Source organism: Schistocerca gregaria, chromosome 3, assembly GCF_023897955.1.
Source record: "Schistocerca gregaria isolate iqSchGreg1 chromosome 3, iqSchGreg1.2, whole genome shotgun sequence".
In the NCBI taxonomy this organism is placed as follows: domain Eukaryota; kingdom Metazoa; phylum Arthropoda; class Insecta; order Orthoptera; family Acrididae; genus Schistocerca; species Schistocerca gregaria.
In genome coordinates this window covers 514,696,622-514,716,453 of record NC_064922.1, presented here as the reverse complement: position 1 = coordinate 514,716,453, position 19,832 = coordinate 514,696,622, and the positions used below count along the sequence as shown (strand labels likewise).

General features: G+C 43.5%; 1 protein-coding gene across 1 annotated transcript in view; it reads right to left on the bottom strand.

The window, feature by feature from the left end:
• The window catches only part of LOC126354033 (tRNA dimethylallyltransferase), a 1,733,584-nt gene that overhangs the window by 489,386 nt on the left and 1,224,366 nt on the right, over positions 1–19,832 (bottom strand). Inside the window, exon 5 of the mRNA XM_050003367.1 lies at positions 9,543–9,681. Within this exon, the coding sequence (XP_049859324.1) occupies positions 9,543–9,681 (139 nt within the window). The remainder of the gene's footprint in view (positions 1–9,542; positions 9,682–19,832) is intronic.

Here is a 19,832-nt window from a genome sequence, read left to right as displayed (position 1 = left end):
AAACTGATCTTGCCCGAGGTCGACTTCTACCAGTTTTTCCATTCGTCTGTAAATAATTCGCGTTAGTATTTTGCAGCTGTGACTTATTAAACTGATAGTTCGGTAATTTTGACATCTGTCAACACGTGCTTTCTTTGGGATTGGAATTATTATATCCATAGGCACACAATTTAATCAGAAGTCGATTGTGAGGAATGGTATTAAAAGCCTCTTGGTAGTCTAAAAATTTGAGATCAGTTTGTCATCCCCAGCCATTAGCACTTAGCTCGAGCCGAGTACTAGATGAAATAAAATGTGGGAGGAGGGTATAACGGACCGCAGCAGTAGGTGGGGACGGAGTCTGTGGCGCGCCTCGGCATGTGGTCAGGTTTTTTTGGCGGGACGCGGGCCGGCAGCTATTGGGCGGCCGGCGTCTCTGGCGTGGGCGGCTTCCGGCGGCGCGGCGCGGCGCGGCGCGGCACGTCTGGGGCACGTCTGGGGCACAGCTGACGCCGGCTTCAGGGCAGCGAGCGATCCCGACCCGCGGCAGCGCTGTGTAGCCCGAGGAGCCACTTGCACAGGTCACTGCCACTACGCTCCCAGAGAGATGTCACTATAAATGTTAAGTGTCTCCATCACGTACGAGCGCAAGCTAGATCCTACCGCAACTCCGGCTCTGTTCTTACACTACAGGCCGCCTTGGACGCCTATGTGCTACTTACGACAAGTTTGTAAGGCCTGTCTGTTATAGGCAACTATTAAAATCACCATTGTTTGCCTTGATATTGTTACCTGCATGTGCCCTAAGATCCGATGATGGTGACTTTAAGTTTCACCGAAATCGGTAATCACGGAATAAAAAGAATTCCTGCGACCTTGGCTACCAGTTTATTGTTTTATTTTCACTGCTGTCTAGGTGGTTCGGAGAGTGTTCTCAACGGATATGAGCAATCGCAAAACCACAAGGCGGAGACTTTGGCCGTGTTCAAAATGACGCACGGGATGCTGAAAATTGACCAGTTACTCATTCTCAATGAGCGACTATTGCCTAGATCGCGATACATCCGTCTTCCGGCCTACGCTTTCACAACAGGACGCGCCATGTTGTTTCCGCACTCCTTAGCGCCGAAGCAGGACTGCAGCACGTACCTCCAACAAACAAAAACATTAATTAAGGAACTTTATTTATTCGATGTGATGATTACAACTTTACCTCCCGTCCTATGATTTTGTGATACCGAACGATGAAATACACTCTAAGGGAAAAACACACGCCGTGCGAATGAATTATCGAATGGGACCGATATCTCTAGATGTGATGGTACAAAACCGAGTTAGAAAACTGCTGCGGAACTTCATAGCAAACATAAACATAGCCAAAGCCTTGCAGACAAACAAAAATTACGCGAAGCGAAATGCAGTGTGAGGAGGGCTATGCGAGAGGCATTCAATGAATTTGAAAGTAATATTCTATGTACTGACTTGGCAGAAAATTCTAAGAAATTTTGGTCTTATGTCGGACCGGTAGGTGGATTACAACAAAATGTCCAGACACACTGTGAGCAAAATGGTACTGAAACAGAGGATGACAGACTAAAGGCCGAAATACAAAATGTCTTTTTCCAAAGCTGTTTCACAGAGGAAGATTGCACTGTAGCTCCTTCTCTAGATTGTCGCACAGATTCCAAATTGATAGATATCGAAATAGTCGACAGAGCGATAGAGAAACAATTAAAATCGCTCAAAACAGGAAAGGCCGCTGGACCTGATGGGATACCGGTTCGATTTTACAGACTGCGCGAAGGAACTTGCCCTTTTCGTGCAGCGGCTTGCCATAGGTCTCTAGAATAGCGTAGCGTTCCAAAGGATTGGAAAAGGGCACAAGTCATCCCCTTTTTCAAGAAGGGACGTCGAAGACATGTGCAGAACTATGTCTCTAACGTCGATCAGTTGTAGAATTTTGGAACACCTATTATGTTCGAGTATAATGACTTCTCTGAAGACTAGAAATCTACTCTGTAGGAATCAGCATGGGTTTCGAAAAAGACGATCGTGTGAAACCCAGCTCGCACTATTCGTCCACGAGACTCAGAGGTCCATAGACACAGGTTCCCAGGTAGATGCTGTGTTTCTTGACTTCCGCAAGGCGTTTGATACAGTTCCCCACAGTCGTTTAATGAACAAAGTAAGAGCATATGGACTATCAGACCAATTGTGTGATGGATAACAAAACGCAGCATGTCATTCTCAATGGAGAGAAGTCTTCCGAAGTAAGAATGAATTCAGGTGTGCCGCAGGGGAGAGTCATAGGACCGTTGCTATTCACAATATACATAAATGACCTGGTGGATGACATCGGAAGTTCACTGAGGCTTTTTGCAGATGATGCTGTGGTGTATCGAGAGGTTGCAACAATGGAAAATTGTACTGAAATGCACGAGGATCTGCAGCGAATTGACGCATGGTGCAGGGAATGACAATTGAATCTCAATGTAGACAAGTGTAATGTGCTACGAATACATAGAAAGATAGATCCCTTATCATTTAGCTACAAAATAGCAGGTGAGCAACTGCAAGCAGTTAATTCCATAAATTATCTGGGAGTACGCATTAGGAGTGATTTAAAATGGAATGATCATATAAAGTTGATCGTCGATAAAGCAGATGCCAGACTGAGATTCATTGGAAGAATCCTAAGGAAATGCAATCCGAAAACAAAGGAAGTATGTTACAGTACGCTTGTTCACCCACTGCTTGAATACTGCTCAGCAGTGTAGGATCCGTACCAGATAGGGTTGATAGAAGAGATAGAGAAGATCCAACGGAGTGCAGCGCGCTTCGTTACAGGATCATTTAGTAATCGCGAAAGCGTTACGCAGATGACAGATAAACTCCAGTGGAAGACTCTGCAGGGGAGACGCTCAGTAGCTCGGTACGGGCTTTTGTTTAAGTTTCAAGAACATACCTTCACCGAAGAGTCAAGCAGTATATTGCTCCCTTCTACGTATATCTCGCGGAGAGACCATGAGGATAAAATCAGAGAGATTAGAGCTCACACAGAGGCATACCGACAATCCTTCTTTCCACGAACAACACGACACTGGAATAGAAGGGAGAACCGATAGAGGTACTCAAGGTACTCTCCGCCACACACCGTCAGGTGGCTTGCGGAGTATGGATGTAGATGTAGATGTAGATGTACATGTACAGAGAAGCAAAAGATTTCAATTTAAGAAAAACTGTGTGCTTTGTTCAAGAAAAAGAGCTTCACAAAGTGAGCAGGTCAATAACGCATTGGAACAACTCTGGCCCTTACCCAAGCAGTTACTCGGCTTGACATTGATCGCTAGAGTTGCTGGAAATCCTCCTGAGAGAAAGCATGTCAACTTTTGTCCAACTGGCACTTAGATCGTCAAAACACTGATCTAGTCGGAGAGCTCTGCCCATAATATTCCATACATTTTCAATTCGGGAGAGATCCGGCGAATTTGTTGGCCGCCGTAGGCCTGCAGGAAGACAAGCAGTAGGAGCTCTTGGCGTCTGCGTGCGCACATTATCTTGCTGAAAGGTAAGTCAAGGATGCCCGCCCGCACAGGACGAGAGTTTCCACTGCTTTGTCTTCAATTCAGGACTTTGCCGATCTAACGCGCTAGCTGGGCACAATTTGGCACGATATCTCTCAGGAGGACAGCGAACAACTCTGTTGATCAGTGCCAAAGCCGAATAACTGCTCGCGTAAGGGCCAGAGTTGGTCCAACGCATGACTGACTTTCTCCCTTTATGAAGCTCTTTCTCTTGAATAAATCATCCAATTTTTCTCAGATTGTAATCATTTATTTGCCTATCCGTTCAATTCGGATACTTACTTCGAGCTGCGCCGATTTTTTTTTGTTTTGTGTGTGTGTGTGTGTGTGTGTGTGTGTGTGTGTGTGTGTGTGTGTGTGTGTGTGTGTGTGTGAATCAATCGGTAGTGGGACTTCATCTAGAAATGCATGAATTTTGATCTAAAAACCAATATCTTTCAAGGCCTGCTCGGCGACTTTTCACCTTTTCTTTGAACCACAATCACAATAAGCACCATCAACAGTCATTAATACACTGATCGGCCTTCTCTGGGGAAAATATACACAAAGGAATTAATGGAGAAAGTTGGGTACAAGTCCTCCTGGCGAACGTGCACGTCGGTTAACACACTCAGCTCATACACAGCGCTTACTGCCTGATACAAGAGCTGTATAGTTACCACAAAGACAGTAGTCAACTCTTTTCATGAGCGTCAGAGTCAAAGGGGAAATTGTGTGTTCCACTCTTAACTTGGCCTTGATGAATACGCTCGTAATCCTTTACAAGCTACAAACACTAACACGATATTTGTGATTACTTCCTTACAGCTGCAGATATGTGACCTGCAAGAACGACTTATCCTAATGGAACCAGTGATGACAACGACTTTACAACATGATCGTAAGCGGTCATTTCTGCTGCTTTAAGTCTGTTATTTTATGTAACACGGGTGTCACAATAACGCACAGCCTTGCACATCCATTTGCTCCCGCAAGACGCTAGCATCAGGAGGAAATCATTTCTAACGACACAGTCACAACTACACAAATAACCGCAGAACGCTCCTCTCGAGTTTACGTGACAAGGAACATGTTTGTGTGACGGCTGGTACAGCATGTAGCACAGTCTGCCTCGTGGGTCGGTGAAAGAGCATTGTTCCCGATGATATACATCTCTTAATTGGCTACTTACACTTTGTACACAACGAAGGCAACAACGTACGACGCACATTGCTGGTATCTTCGTTATAAGGATCACTACAGTATCTGACTGCATCGATTTGAAGAAAATCAGTGGTTTCTAAAGTGATAATCAGTCTTTGTAAAACAGCACTAGGCAAGGCACTATCGAAGACGTTCCACTACTTAATGGAACGAACGCTATTGGTCCCGGAATCTCTCTCTCGAGATGAGGTTCCACCGGTATTAAACGACTGTCAGATGTCACACTGAAAAGAAATGGGTGTGATTTTTTTAGTATCTGAACTTGATGAATCTGGTGGTTCTAGGTCGTCAGCACGATTCTCGAATGTTTAACAGATCCTTAAAAAAAGGCATTAATTGGGGGTACGGTAGCAGGGCGTGTGCCCTGGGCGCCGTCTCCATGGGGCACAGCTATATGACAGGCGAAAGAAAATGACATAGTACAAAAAAAGGGAAGAGGACGCGAAGCAGGATAGGAAGTACATGGAAGTACAAGAAGAGAAAGAAGCGAGAGGAGTCGAGGATACTAAAATGTGTTAGGGACGGATATGTATGAAAGGAAATCACGAGAAGATTCGATTTGGACTGTGGTGGACAACCGTTCCACAAGAGCTACCCATCCCTGGACAAAGAGACGCTAGTTACTTGTCTTGACTGTCTGGTTGCAGTGCGGCCAGCGAGTTCACGTAACAGTGGAACTCGCAACACCTGAAGATAACGGTCGTCTAAATAGCGTGCATAAAACGGAAACAACAATTCGGCAGAAAACCATGAAGCACGCCATTCATCTAGCATCGGGTAGACAGTGACGTAACTCTACGAGATAAGGGGACGCCCATAAATTACGTGATGTTCTTTTTTTTAAATTTGGGCTCTCTTCCCCCCTCCACTTCATGAGATTTGTTGTGATGGGGTGGGGCCCACTCACGTGAGGCTAATGCTATAATTTATAAATAATTAAATTTATTTCAGAACAAAAAGTCTCGGTTGCGAAATTATTTAAATTATTTATTAGTCATAAAACCAGATATAATGTAAAATGGAAACCAAGGTAAACGGATACATAATTGGTATTATGAGTGATGTATCACGTATCCAGCTACTTTTATACAATCTGATGATGCCCCAAAAGTGCGAAACGCGTCACTGACATTACATATTGTTTTTGTTCTGAAACACTTTTAAACCGGTTGCTGTAAGGGCCTGCCACAATGGAATGGGAAAATTTTTAAATTTATTTGATAGGCTCATGTTTTTGCTTCATACCACTAAAAATACCGATTAAGGATTCTGGGAAGTAATTTTATAAAACAAAATGTTGTCTGTTGTAATAACGGATATTCTCTGAATATTCTCCGCCGTTTGCCAGCTTCCAAGACAATTTAATTAAACTGGTTAAAGTGCTTCTTAAACGTATTTATCAACTGCACCTCTAATTCTGCAGAAAAAAGTGATACCTCGATTTACGAAAAACTAGTGATTAAACCATATTATTTTAAACATGTCAATCCTGAGCACTATTCGGTTGGACAGTCAGACATCGACAGACAGACGGACAAAATAGCTCAGCGCAAACAGTACTGATCGTTTTGTAGAATGCCTAAAAGCTGATCTTTTATTGATGCGTTACATACATTAAATTTCACTGAACGTTTGCTTAGTTTGCAGATGAGAGACCACATTATTTGTAAGTCCCGACTTACGTGATCACGAAAAGAACACTTGGCCGTAAACTTCAGCTTACATTAAAAAACTAGAAACACGCCTCGATTGCGTAAAAAGCACCTAAGTGTCTAAGAAGACCTTGTGGGTTTTATTGTTCTGAAGAAGGTGTAGGTATCTACGCCGAAACCTAGGTTAACACTAGGTGCTTTTTACGCAATCGAGGCAGGTTTCTAGTTTTTTAATATATTAACTAACGACTGCTGACGCGCTGCGATGTTGAAGGTTCTTCACTCCAGCTTAGCTCCCTTCCATTGACGATTAACTTCTTGCCGGCACATTTGTTTCGACTTGCTGGTATGCCGCTTAACAAACACATTGTAAAAGTTTTCATACATATTCATTCTGAACAAAATAACAAAGATTTTATATCCGTTGCAGAATATCACAACTGACTGACACGCAGTGATTTCAACCGGCGCGGCAAGGAAGTACCCGACTGACATCTGACAATCGAGAGGCTAAGTGCATGCTCATGTGTAAAAGCATTCTGTTCACAGAGTTCTTAAGGACTAGTGGCCATTTTAATACTGTCTATGCTCGGAATTAATTTCAAAAACCAAAATGTTATCCGTTATAATCATATATAGTATTTCCCAAGTCAACATCCCTTTTCCCCCACAAATGCTAATGCGACAGGTAGGTATCGTTAGAAAGGTTTTATAACCAGCTTCTGACATTGCATAATGATTTTGCGCTAGATCTTACTGTTTGTTGAGAATTTTAACGTAAAAGAGACCTTTAATTATCCTAGGTAAAAAGGCATCATGGATGCCCCCATCATACCTATATTTTATGCAGCAAACTTATTAATAGTGAAGAAGAGACTCCCTTTTGATATTAACTAACTACAAATACCCTTTCACTTGTTTTAAAATACTTATTAACTGGATAATTTGTATACAGCACTGTCACAGAAAATAACGGTACACCACTGCGGCAGAAGAAAAACTCTGCCCCTTATACAAGCTGACTTTTCTAAATGAACATACTTTGCGACCATTTGATGACCAGTTTCAGGTAGAGTCTAATTTTCAAATCAACCTAACAAAGTCGAAAATAGCATTTCCGTAGATGTTAAAAATGTGTACTGTACGTCTGCGTGCATACAGATAACTCTTTATGCACTGTGAATCGATATTACGCATTTTTTAACATCTTCGGAACTGCCATTTTCGATTTTGATTTGAAAATGGGTCTCGACCCAAGCTATTCATCGAAAGAAAAATAAAACATTTGCAGTTTGGACTGGTTTTTCGTTCTATTGAATAACAGAAGTTACTGACCCAAGTTACTCCAGCATGCTGGAAGTTCGTAAATTCTCGCCTAAATCACTTATTTACTGCTACTGCAGCGATAACGCCCTTACTGTAACACAGGTCAATAACTTTACAACAAATTCTCAGCTGACTGACACCGGAAAAGCTGTTGTAATACCACGAATAATCTCAACAGCACCTGATCCAAGCAAGCCTCTTCAATTGACAAGAAGACAGTTGTCAAATTAAATTTCCATTTTCGATCTTACAAATAAGTCGCAGGGCAAACGCTACGATGAGCAGGACTGTATATAACAAACACCGTCTTTACTCAAGGAAAAAATGATGTAGCCTTTTTCAAGGATAACTAAATCAAGTAACATTTTTATCTCTCTTAAAGAAAACGAAAAACAGAAAGTACACGAAGGTTATATTCTTACGTCAAATATCGTTTACACCAAGGTACTGTAATGCTCCGTAAAGAAACTTGTTCAAAAGTATGCGTGTAAATACATGCAAGGATGTACCGTAAATTCAAGATTTTATGTCACGTCGTTCGGTTAACTTCTAATAATGTTTTTTATTCATTACCACAACTGCCCTTATCCCGACGACTATATTTATTCCAAATACTGTCATTATTTAAAACTATAAAAGGGCGAATGTTTCGCACGGGGCCCCTGGTAATGTACACTGAAGCGTCAATAAAACTGGGTATAGGCATGCAGGCAGATTACAGCGCTGCGGTTGGCAACGCCTATATAAGTCAACAAGGGTCCGGCGCAGTTGTTAGATCGTTATTGCTGCTACAATGGTAAGGGACTTTGCCGTACAACCATTTCACGAGTGTACCGTGAATATCAGGAAACTGGTGAAACATCAAATCACCGACAGCGTTCCAGTCGGAAAACGATCCTGCAAGAATGGAATCAACGATGACTGAAGAGAATCGTCGTGCACTCTTTATGACTGCTCGACACAGAGCATACGTCTCGTCTGGGTCGTCAACACCGACATTGGACTGTTGAGGACTGGAAACATGTTGCACGGTCGGCCGAGTCTCGTTTCAAATTGTATCGAGCGGACAGACGTCTACGGAATGGAGACTACCTCATGAATCCATGGATCCTGCATGTCAGCAGGGGACCTTCAAGTTAGCGGAGGCTCTGTAATGGTGTGGAGCGTGTGCAGTTGGAGTGACATGGGACCCATGATACGTCTAGGCACGATTCTGACAGGTCACAAGTACGTAAGCATCCTGTCTGATCACCTGCATCAATTTGCGTTCACTGTGTATTCCGACTGATTGGGGCAATTCCAGCAGGACAATGAGACACCCCACAAGTCCAGAATTGTTACAGAGTGGCTCCAGGAACACTCTTATAAGTTTAAACACTTCCACTGGCTACCAAACTCCCCAGACATCAACATTATTGAGCATATCTGGGATGCCTTGCAACGCGCTGTTCAGAAGACATCTCCACCTCCTCGTACTCTTACGGATTTATGAACAGCTCTGCAGGATTCATGGTGTCAGTGCCCTCCAGCACTACTTCGGACATTAGTCGAGTCCATGCCAAGCCGTGTTGCAGCACTTCTGCGTGTTATCGAGGGTCCTACGCGATATTCGACAGGTGTACCAGTTTCTTTGGCTCTTCGGTGTACATCAGTGTATTAAAAAGTTGATGTGAGATTTTCATTTCTCCCCCGCCCCTGAAATGAGATTCACTGACATTTTGCCAGGTCCCTCCCCGCACCCCATTCTGAGCTCACGTAATTAATGGACGTCCCCTGAGGCTGGGATCGCCGGGCTCACCTGTTGGCACTGCGGCCAGAGGATGATGGAGTCCGGGTAGCGCAGGGGGCCTCCCAAGCTGCTGCCGCCCGCGGCTGCGCGCTGTTCTCTCAGCACCTCACTGTGCTTGCGGCCCAGCTGCCGGAACACCTGCAGCGACCTGCCGGCACACCAACATACACACACACACTTAGTCACAGAACAAATGAAAAAAAAAACAACCAAAACATATCCATACGGTCCGAAGATGGAGTAGTTGGGATGGTCACCACAAGGCATCTACATGTACTTTAAATTAAGCACATTTTAGATGAGGCTGTACCGTGGCTGTTATCGATAGAAACAACATTACTGTTACAGGTTTCAGGAATTACTGCAACCAATCGACGTTTTTTTCTTCAATTTTTATTTATTCATGTCCGGTTTCGAATCGTCTGGCGATTCACCATCAGATGATACAATTTATTTTGGAGTACTGTGCGGGTCGTGCATCTGAGACAAATATAGAGACGAATAAGTGAGCACTGTATGTGGGACTGAGACAAATATAGAGACGAATAAGTGAGCATTGTATGTGGGAAGAATATTAAGATTGTAAGATTAATTTGATGGTATTACTCACTGTTTTTATTTTTGTTGCAAGCACTGCTCTGGGAAACATAATGCATGTTCTCCAGTATCGTTATACATCAAGAGAAACATACCAAAGAGTGTGACTGTTGTTGTCTCCAAAGAGTTTTGTGGAGGCAGAGATTTTCTTTGCTCATTTTTCGTTTTTTGTGGCTTTCGTAATAAAATATATATTTATTAGATTACTTTCTTTACATAAAAATACTAAATACATATTTATTATATTACTTTCTTTATATAATAAACATTATACTAATTTTTAAAAATAAACTAATGTAATAAATATATATTTTATTACGAATGCCACACAAAACGAAAAATGAGCAAAGAAAATCTATACCTCCACAAAACTCTTTGGAGACAACAGCCACACTCTTTGGTACGTCATATTTTGTAAAGTAAGTGGGAGTAGCCATCGGTGGAAAAGTGCATGTTTCACTTGATATTTAACAATAGTCCGCATCTCGTGGTTGTGCGGTACCGTTCTCGCTTCCCACGCCCGGGTTCCCGGGTTCGATTCCCGGCGGGGTCAGGGATTTTCTCTGCCTTGTGATGACTGGGTGTTCTGTGATGTCCTTAGGTTAGTTAGGGGACTGATGACCATAGATGTTAAGTCCCATAGTGCTCAGAGCCATTTGAACGTCTTTTTTTTCTGTCTGCTCTAGTCGAGCGATGTCGTCATCCTGAAGGAAGTCATTCACAAGATCTGCAGGACGGGGGCGCAAACTGTCGTCCATGAAGACGAATGCCTCACCAACATGCTGACGATATGGGTGCACTATCGGTCGGTGGATGCCATTCACTTATCGTACAGCCATTACCGCGCCTTCCATGATCACCAATGGCGTACGTCGGCCCACCATAATGCCACCCTAAAACAGCAGGGAACCTCCACCTTGCTGTACTCTCTGGACAGTATGTCTAAGGCGTCCAGCCTGATCGGATTGCCTCTAAACACGGCTCCGATGACTGTCTGGTTGAAGACATATGCGACACTCATCGGTGAAGAGAACGTGATGCCAATCCTGAGCGGTCGATTCGGTATGTTGTTGGGCCTATTTGTACCGCGCTGCATGGTGTCATGGTTGCAAAGATGGACTTCGCCATGGGCGTCGGGAGTGAAGCAAGAACGCTACCGCACGACCACGAGCTGCGGACAGCAGACAGCATGTTCTCCAGACATGAACCCTATCGAACATGCCTGGGATAGATCGAGAAGGGCTGTTTATGGACGACGTAAGCCACCAACGACTCTGAGGTATCTACGCCGAATCACCGTTGAGGAGTGGGACAATCTGGACCAACATTACCTTGATGAACTTTTGGATATTATGCCACGAGGAACACCGGCATGCATCAATGGAAGAGGACGTGCTACTGGATATCATAGGTACCAGTGCGTCAGCAACCTGGATCAACACCTCTGAAGGTCTCGCTGTATAGTGGTACAACATGTAATGTGTGGTTTTCATGCTCAATATAAAGGGCGGAAATGATGTCTATGTTGATCTCTATTCCAGTTTTCTGTACAGGTTCCGGAACTCTCGGAATCGAGGTGATGCAAAACGTTTTTTGATGTGTGTAGTTCAGACCGGGTAGTAAGCAGTGCTAACAAAAGTATTAGAGGGTTATGTCGGAAAGATTACTTCTCTGGCCGCTGGCTAGCAGACCTCTATGTACACCAACGACAAATAAATAAATAGTCCACCAATGCTCTACTAGATTCAAGTCTAGAGATCGATCTGCATATGTGCTGCTGAAAGGTCTGCCTAACGGGCAGCATCATTATACCGCCTTAATGTAGAGCTGTCCTCTACCCGAAGGCTGTTCAGAACGCAGCAGTGCTTTACTAGATTTGATCATATTTCTGGGGGCAAGTCCTTGGCCTCCTGCGATCTTAGAGCTGACGTATCCAGTGAGGAGGAAGTGGACGGAACCAAACAGATTAAAGCGTGCTTCGAACTACTTCCACTTTCATGGATCGCTGAAAGAGGTGAAAAAAGCAACAAGTGACGCACAAAAATCCTAAGACAGTCTGGGAATCGAACTCCGACATTTAAATATGTGTCTACACTCTCAGATTCACAACAACCTACAAAAAAGAAGAGCAGTAAATCAGGTGTCTCGGCGACGACGTAACTAGGGACAGGACGAAATATCGCCTTGAACTAAACAAAAAAATTAAAAAAGTAAAAATAATAAAAAATAAAATAATAGAAGTTATATATACCGAGCGAAGTGCCGCAGAGTTTAGCACAAAGGCCTCGCGTTCGGGAGGATGACGGTTATAAACTCCTGTCCGGCCTTCCTGATTTGTGTTTTCCGTGATATCCCTAAATCGCTACAAGTAAATGCTGGGATGGTTTCTTTCAAAGGGCACGGCCGATTTCCTACCCCATTCTTGAAACTATCAGAGCCTGTGCTCCGCCTCTAATGACCTCGATGTCGACGGGACGTTAAATTACATACACATCATCGCTCCTTCAGAATGCGGGTCCTGTGCACGTCACTTCGTCTGGCTGTGCAAATTTTATTTAAGCATCAAACAGATGAGAAATTGCTTATGTCCTACTGCAGCCACCGGTCTGTTAGGAGCGATTTTGGCTGTCGTTGTTTCTCCAAATCATTTCAATTTATCACTTAGTTGCATCTATCAATGACGTCACAACTACTGTGCAAAAGTGTCCGACTCAGTAACATTACACGACTCATTAATGAAATTAAGATTATATGGACCATCTAAAGACATTTGTGACTGGATCGGAGATTACTTGGCAGGGAAGGACGCAACAAGTTATGTTGGGCAGAGTGCAATCGACAGATACAAAAGTAAAGCCACACAAATGTCTATGGGAACCACTACTGTCCATGTTATTTACTAATAAACTGAAAGAAATATTAACAGTAATCTCAGATTTTCGCAGATAACGCAGCTATAGATAATTAACGACCCCCCCCCCCCCCCCTGATTTCGCAGGGCTGCCACTATGTCCATGACCGCACGATGTGTCTTGCGTAGAGGTAATAAAATGTATACAAAAACTTCTTCGTGAATCAGTCTGCTAGTGAAAATCTTACCAAAATCCCTACAATAGCTGCTGAGTTAATCTTCACATTTAGACAGGAAAATGCGGCATGGAACTTCGTTTATAATATGTATAGATGTAGTACTATCTGAAAGCAGCTACCCAAATATTAATTCAGATCCTAATAAGATTGGCGAATTGCTTTAAACGTTAAATTTTGCTCTTCAAAAAATTATAAAGTGTAGTATCCAATGACAGCCAACGGCCTTACTGAAGTGGAAACATCGGTTCCCGTCAGAACACCAAAGATAAATGCTGTCGGGCTTGGCTAGCACTTGTATGGCTGACAGTTCAGGTCTGCCGAGCGCTGTTGGCAAACGGGTTGCACTCAGCCCTTGCGACGCTGAGAAGCTACTTAGAGTTTGATGGCCATGGGAATACCGTAAACTCAATCTTGAGCCTTCCGAATCACGTATGTACGCTGTAAGCTCTGTGATACGTTTTATTTTCCTGCTGGTAGATGACATGTGGACATGATGCCCGAGGATAGGCTAGACCCATTTGAACCATTTGATAAATACATACACTACCGGCCATTAAAATTGCTACACCAAGAAGAAATGCAGATGATAAACGGATATTAATTGGACAAATATACTATTATCCTAGAACTGACACGTGATTACATTTTGACGCAATTTGGCTACAAAGATCCTGAGAAATCAGTGCCCAGAACAACCACCTCTGGCCGTAATAATGGTCTTGTTAAGCCTGGGCATTGAGTCAAAAAGAGCTTGGGTAGCGTGTACAGGTACAGCTGCCCATGCAGATTCAACAAGATACCACAGTTCATTAAGAGTAGTGACTGGCGTATTGTGACATGACACTTGCTCAGCCACCATTGACCAGACATTTTCATTTGGTGAGAGATCTGGAGAATGTGCTGGCCAGGGCAGCAGTCGAACATTTTCTGTACCCAGAAATGCCCGTACAGTACCTGCAACGGGCGGTCGTGCATTATACTGCTGAAATGTCGGGTTTCCTAGGGATCGAATGAAGGGTAGAGCTACGGGTCATAACACATCTGAAATGTATCGTCCACTGTTCAAAGTGCGTGAATGCGAACAATAGGTGACCGAGACGTGTAAGCAATGGAACGCCATACCATCAGGTCGGGTGATACGCCAGTATGGCGATGACGAATACACGCTTCCAATGTGCGTTCACCGCGATGTTGCCGAATGCGGATGCTACCATCATGATGCTGTAAACAGAACCTGGATTCATCCGAAAAAAATAACGTTTTGCCATTGGTGCACCCAGGTTCGTCGTTGACTACACCATCGCAGGCGCTCCTGTCTGTGACGCAGCGTCAAGGGTAACCGCAGCCACGGTCTCCGAGCTGATAGTCCCTGCTGCTGCAAACGTCGTCAAACTGTTGGTGCAGATGGTTGTTCTCTTGAAAACGTCCCCATCTGTTGACTCAGGGATTGAGACGTGGTTGCACGATCCGTCACAGCCATGCGGATAAGATGCCTGTCATCTCGACTACTAGTGATAGGAGGCCGTTGGGATCCAGCACGGCGAGCAGCAATGTCGCGATACGATAAACCGCAATCGCGGAAGGCTACAATCCGACCTTTATCAAAGTCGGAAACGTGATGGTACGCATTTCTCCTCCTTACACGAGGCATCACAACAACGTTTCACTAGGCAACGCCGGTCAACTGCTGTTTGTGTATGAGAAATCGGTTGGAAACTTTCCTCGTGTCAGCACGTTGTAGGTGTCGGCACCGTCGCCAACCTTGTGTGAATGCTGTGAATAGCTAATAATTTGCATATCACAGCATCTTCTTCCTGTCGGTTAAATTTCGCGTCTGTAGCACGTCATCTTCGTGGTGTAGCAATTTTAATGACCAGTAGTGTATTTCCCTGCTGGTAGATGCCATGTACTGCATGTAGGGGTGGACAAGATTCCCGGGGATAGATACATACATTTGGTGACCCTTTGTGCCTTTCACAATGACCAGATCACCCTCTGACCTGGACGCTTCTGACTATTTTGCAAGGTGGTCGCTTTCAGGCGTTTCACGCCGAACACGTCAGCGGCCTTCTATCTGATGGAGCATAAAACGTGATGCGTCTGAAAAGGCAAAGTGTAGCCACTCAGTGGTCGTTCAGCTGCGGTACTGGCGTAAAAATTCCAGCCTTTGTCGCCGATGAACAGCACTCAGCGCGGGTGCATGAACCAGGTGCCTACTGCAGATGCCTAAATATGCAGCAATGTTCGCTGAACGGTCGTTGGGGAGACGCTGGTGGTACTTCCTTGGTTCATCTGGGCGGTCACCTGCTCAACAGTTGCACATCTATTCGCCTATAAATGTCTCCACAGCCATCGTCAACCTCTGTCATTTATGGCTCGTGGTGCACAACAGTTGCATAGGCGACGGATTTGGATAGCGCCGTTTTGCCTTGTACGGTATATTTTAGCCACTGCGGCACACGTACAGTTTACAAACTTAGCCATTTCGGAAACGCTTCCGCCCTTGTCTCGAAAGCCACTGACCATGCCCTTTGGGACATCGGATAAATCACTCCGCTTGCGCTTTACGACAACGACAGCTCTGCTTTCTGCGTCCCCTCGACGCGCTTTATATACCCCCCCACTGGTAGTGCTGCCACCTGCCGTCTGTGAGTGGTTTTTTCATGCAAACGTTGACCATAGGCGGCGATTCGATAAAATATCTAGACAGTGTATTTTTCTTGTTCCACGTCACGTGCCCACAATGCCATTCGTCGGCTTACGGTCTCGCCGTAGAAGGCTCATCAGTGTATGTAATCTTCAAGCTAAGAGATATTTCGAATCAATTTGTGTCCCAAGTTCCGTCAATACAGATTTTATTTTCGAATTTGAATCAAACTCTTCTCATAGACTGTGACTTGCTAGTGTCCCATTGTGCTTTCAAATGGTTCAAATGGCTCTGAGCACTATAGGACTTAACATCTGTGGTCATCAGTCCCCTAGAACTTAGAACTATTTAAACCTAACTAACCTAAGGACATGACACACATCCGTGCCCGAGGCACGATTCGAACCTGCGACCGTAGCGGTCTCGCGGTTCCGAACTGAGCGCCTAGAACCGCTAGACCACCAAGGCTGGCCCCATTGAGCAAAACACACTTTTAAAGTGTGCTTATCGCTATTGCTTGAAAAAATCTAATGGTTCTTTCTAAATGACAGTCGGTATTAAATAAGCAACCATGATGCAGAAAACGTCGTTCAACGTCCATAGACTTATTTTTATCTGCCCCACTTTTAGGCCTTTTGGGACATCGTTCACCATTCTTTACCGTAGTTTCCAAGCATCTGCTAAAAGAAATAAGTATAACTCCTATAGTGCAAGCCCATTTTCAACATCGTAATCATTTTTTTAATCACACAGCTTTTTATTTAATTTATGTCGGTGCATCCAGAACATTATTATTATTATTATTATTATTATTATTATTATTATTATTATTATAACGCACATTATAGCAGATTTCCTAAATTTCCTGTCACAGAATCCTGCTCAGCGACACCAGAGAACATTCGGAGGTCGTTGCTAACAAAAAAACAACGCGTAAATTTGTGCTTGATTGACAATCATGTCTGTTAAATACGAGGTTAATGGTTTTATCACGCGTCATATGGGAACAGTTTACGAAAATGCAAGCTAGTGTGCAGTTTATTCTGCAGTAGTTACCACATTCTTTGACGCCTTGTTACGTGTAACAACTTTTTCTATTTTATTTTATTTATTGATCTGAAGTAAAGCATTACTTTTTGCAGTTTCAATGTACATTTCTGCAATGGGAATAGTGGCGAGATGGTATACAACACTGTACTATGCCTGTTATTCAGCGACGTTATTACATTAGATTTGGAGTTGTTATAAACTTATTGAATGGAGGTGTTCCTCCGCTGGATATTAAGTGTTATCGAGAACTGAGTACAGGTCTACGTCGACAAATGATGAATGTGAAATGTATGGAGCACTTCAGTTCACACCAGAACTGAAATAGCAAATATGTTGCAAAGTCAGTGGCCGCTATTGAGTGCAAGTGGCTGTACATGTCAGAATTGTTTAGTGCTGCCTGCGTGCTCGTCCAAAAAATTCGACGGACTGACGAGCTTTGAATAAAGCTATAATTTGCAAAAACTAATTGTGAGTGGGATCTGACACGTCAAAAATAAAACGGGAAGCTATAAAATCAGTATTTTCAATAAACCAAAGGAAGCATTAGTGTTATAGTATCACTAATCTATTTTGAAGACAGTTTACTGCAAAAGAATGGACATAGTTGCAGAAAAATGTTTCTAATCATCAGAAAGAACATCGGTGGTATATAGAATTAATTACGCAATTTAGTACACAGTGCGGAACCAACCTCAGTGGAAGAACTCCAAAGCTAAAACTGCAACGTACTCCCAGCCCTCTTTGGACTGGTTGAAGACAACCGAGAGTTCTGCAATGCCCCATCCTCTACACTTGGTTAGAAAAAAAAATAATAAAATATGCGCACATGTCGGCTTTTACATTAGGGAATATCTGAGATGGCCAGATTCGATTATTATGTAATACACTGAATGAAGGAGTAATAGTAGTCACTAGTACGTAAACAGTGAAATTAACTCATTTATATCAGTTTCTATCATAAATCCATATTCCCTTCGAGTCCCTTCACAGATTTTAAGCTAGGGACCGAATAAGGGCCGGAACTTGGTAATTTGTCGCAGTATCTAAGTAAAAGAGTTGGGAGGATCTGGAGCAGAGGCAGAAATTTCTCCAGGACTACATACATTCTCCTAAAAATAATAATAAAAATTAAATTTCCGTAAGCACATTTGCGGGCAGAGAGAGAGAGAGAGAGAGAGAGAGAGAGAGAGAGAGAGAGAGAGAGAGACAGAGAGAGAGACAGAGAGAGAGAGAGAGAGAGAGAGAGCGGATTCGTCCTCTGTATGAATACCGAGAGGCCAGTTTTTGTCGCGCTCTGTGCCCAACGAGCCCCATTCAGTGCAGTTTCCGGCAAATGAGTTCGTAACGTATGCGGATTTGATTAATAAATACCAGAGAACCTAATTGTGATATTCATTTAGTATGCAAAAAATGTAGCCGTGAGTGTTCACAATAAGCGAGAAAATTTCGCAACTAGCGCACGAGTAATGAACAGCGTAATATAATGTGTCCGCGCATAAATACGGCGTAAAGCTACAAGATAATCTGAATGCGCAGTTTAATATGGAATGGGCCGGATGGGGAGAGGACGTGGAAAGCCTGGCATGCAGCTAGTGTGAACAAATTATTTACAGTGTAGTGAAGAATTGATTTCAGTATTTTGTTGAGGTTGCTGTAGAAACAGGCCGGGTGAGTGTGGGACTTGTATTCTGAGGGCTCAAAACGAACTTAATTATGTACATGGTGACAACTATTTAATTATATGGAAAAGACATAAATTATTTATAGACTACAACGTGCACACACTTTATTCAACAAGTAAACGTCACTACAGATATTCGGTTTTAGGTCATGACATGTTCGATACACCTGCCCATCATTGGCGCAGGCGAATAGCGAAATGCTGCATGACCAGCTGAAGTGTAGACTTCGATGATGTCGATGACCTGCTGAATGGCAGTTTTCAGGTCAGCAATGGTTTTGGGGTTATTGCTGTAAACCCTGTCTTTAATATAGCCACACAAAAAGAAGTAGCATTTGTTCAGATCCGGAGATATGGCGGGCAATCAAGGCCCATTACAGGCCTTCTTTGTACGCCGTAGCCAGAATGCGGACACCAAGTGCTCCTTCGGGACATCAAACACTCTCCTACTTCGTTGGGGTCGAGCTCCGTCTTGCATGAAACGAATCTTGTCGAAATAAGGATCACTTTGGATAATGGGCATGAAATCATCTTCCCAAACATTCACGTACCGTTCAGTAGTCTCACTCCCATCAAGGAATATCGCACCGATTATTCCGTGACTGGACACTGTGCACCACACAGTCACCTGTTGAGCTGTTGAGGGTGAAGAGACATCTCAATCGCGAAATGTTGATTCTCAGTCTCCCAAATGAGCGAATTTTGGTTATTGACCAACCCATTCAAATGAAAGTGAGCTTCGTCGCTAAATCAAACCATGCACGTGCATACTAATTCCTATCATGCCCCACGGCCAACCATGCAGTTTGAACGTCCTAATGCAAACCGTTCAGAAGTTATGACGATAATATTTCGTATACTTAAACAACTGTCACCCTGTATATAGATAGTTGATCGAAAAAAATGGATCTGAGCACTATGGGACTCAACTGCTGTGGTCATTAGTCCCCTAGAACTTAGAACTACTTAAACCTAACTAACCTAAGGACATCACATACATCCATGCCCGAGGCAGGATTCGAACCTGCGACCGTAGCAGTCGCACGGTTCCGGACTGCGCGCCTAGACAGTTGATCGATCCCGGGAATCGAGAATCTCGTCGATACTGATAGTGGCATGATATTTCCCGGGAATTTCAAGCCTTCAAGAATTTTAAGTTTGCTGTCGGATAACAAACGAAAAAGGAAATATTTTTGTGAGGTATAATTACAAGTTAACAGTTTGTGAATTCTTT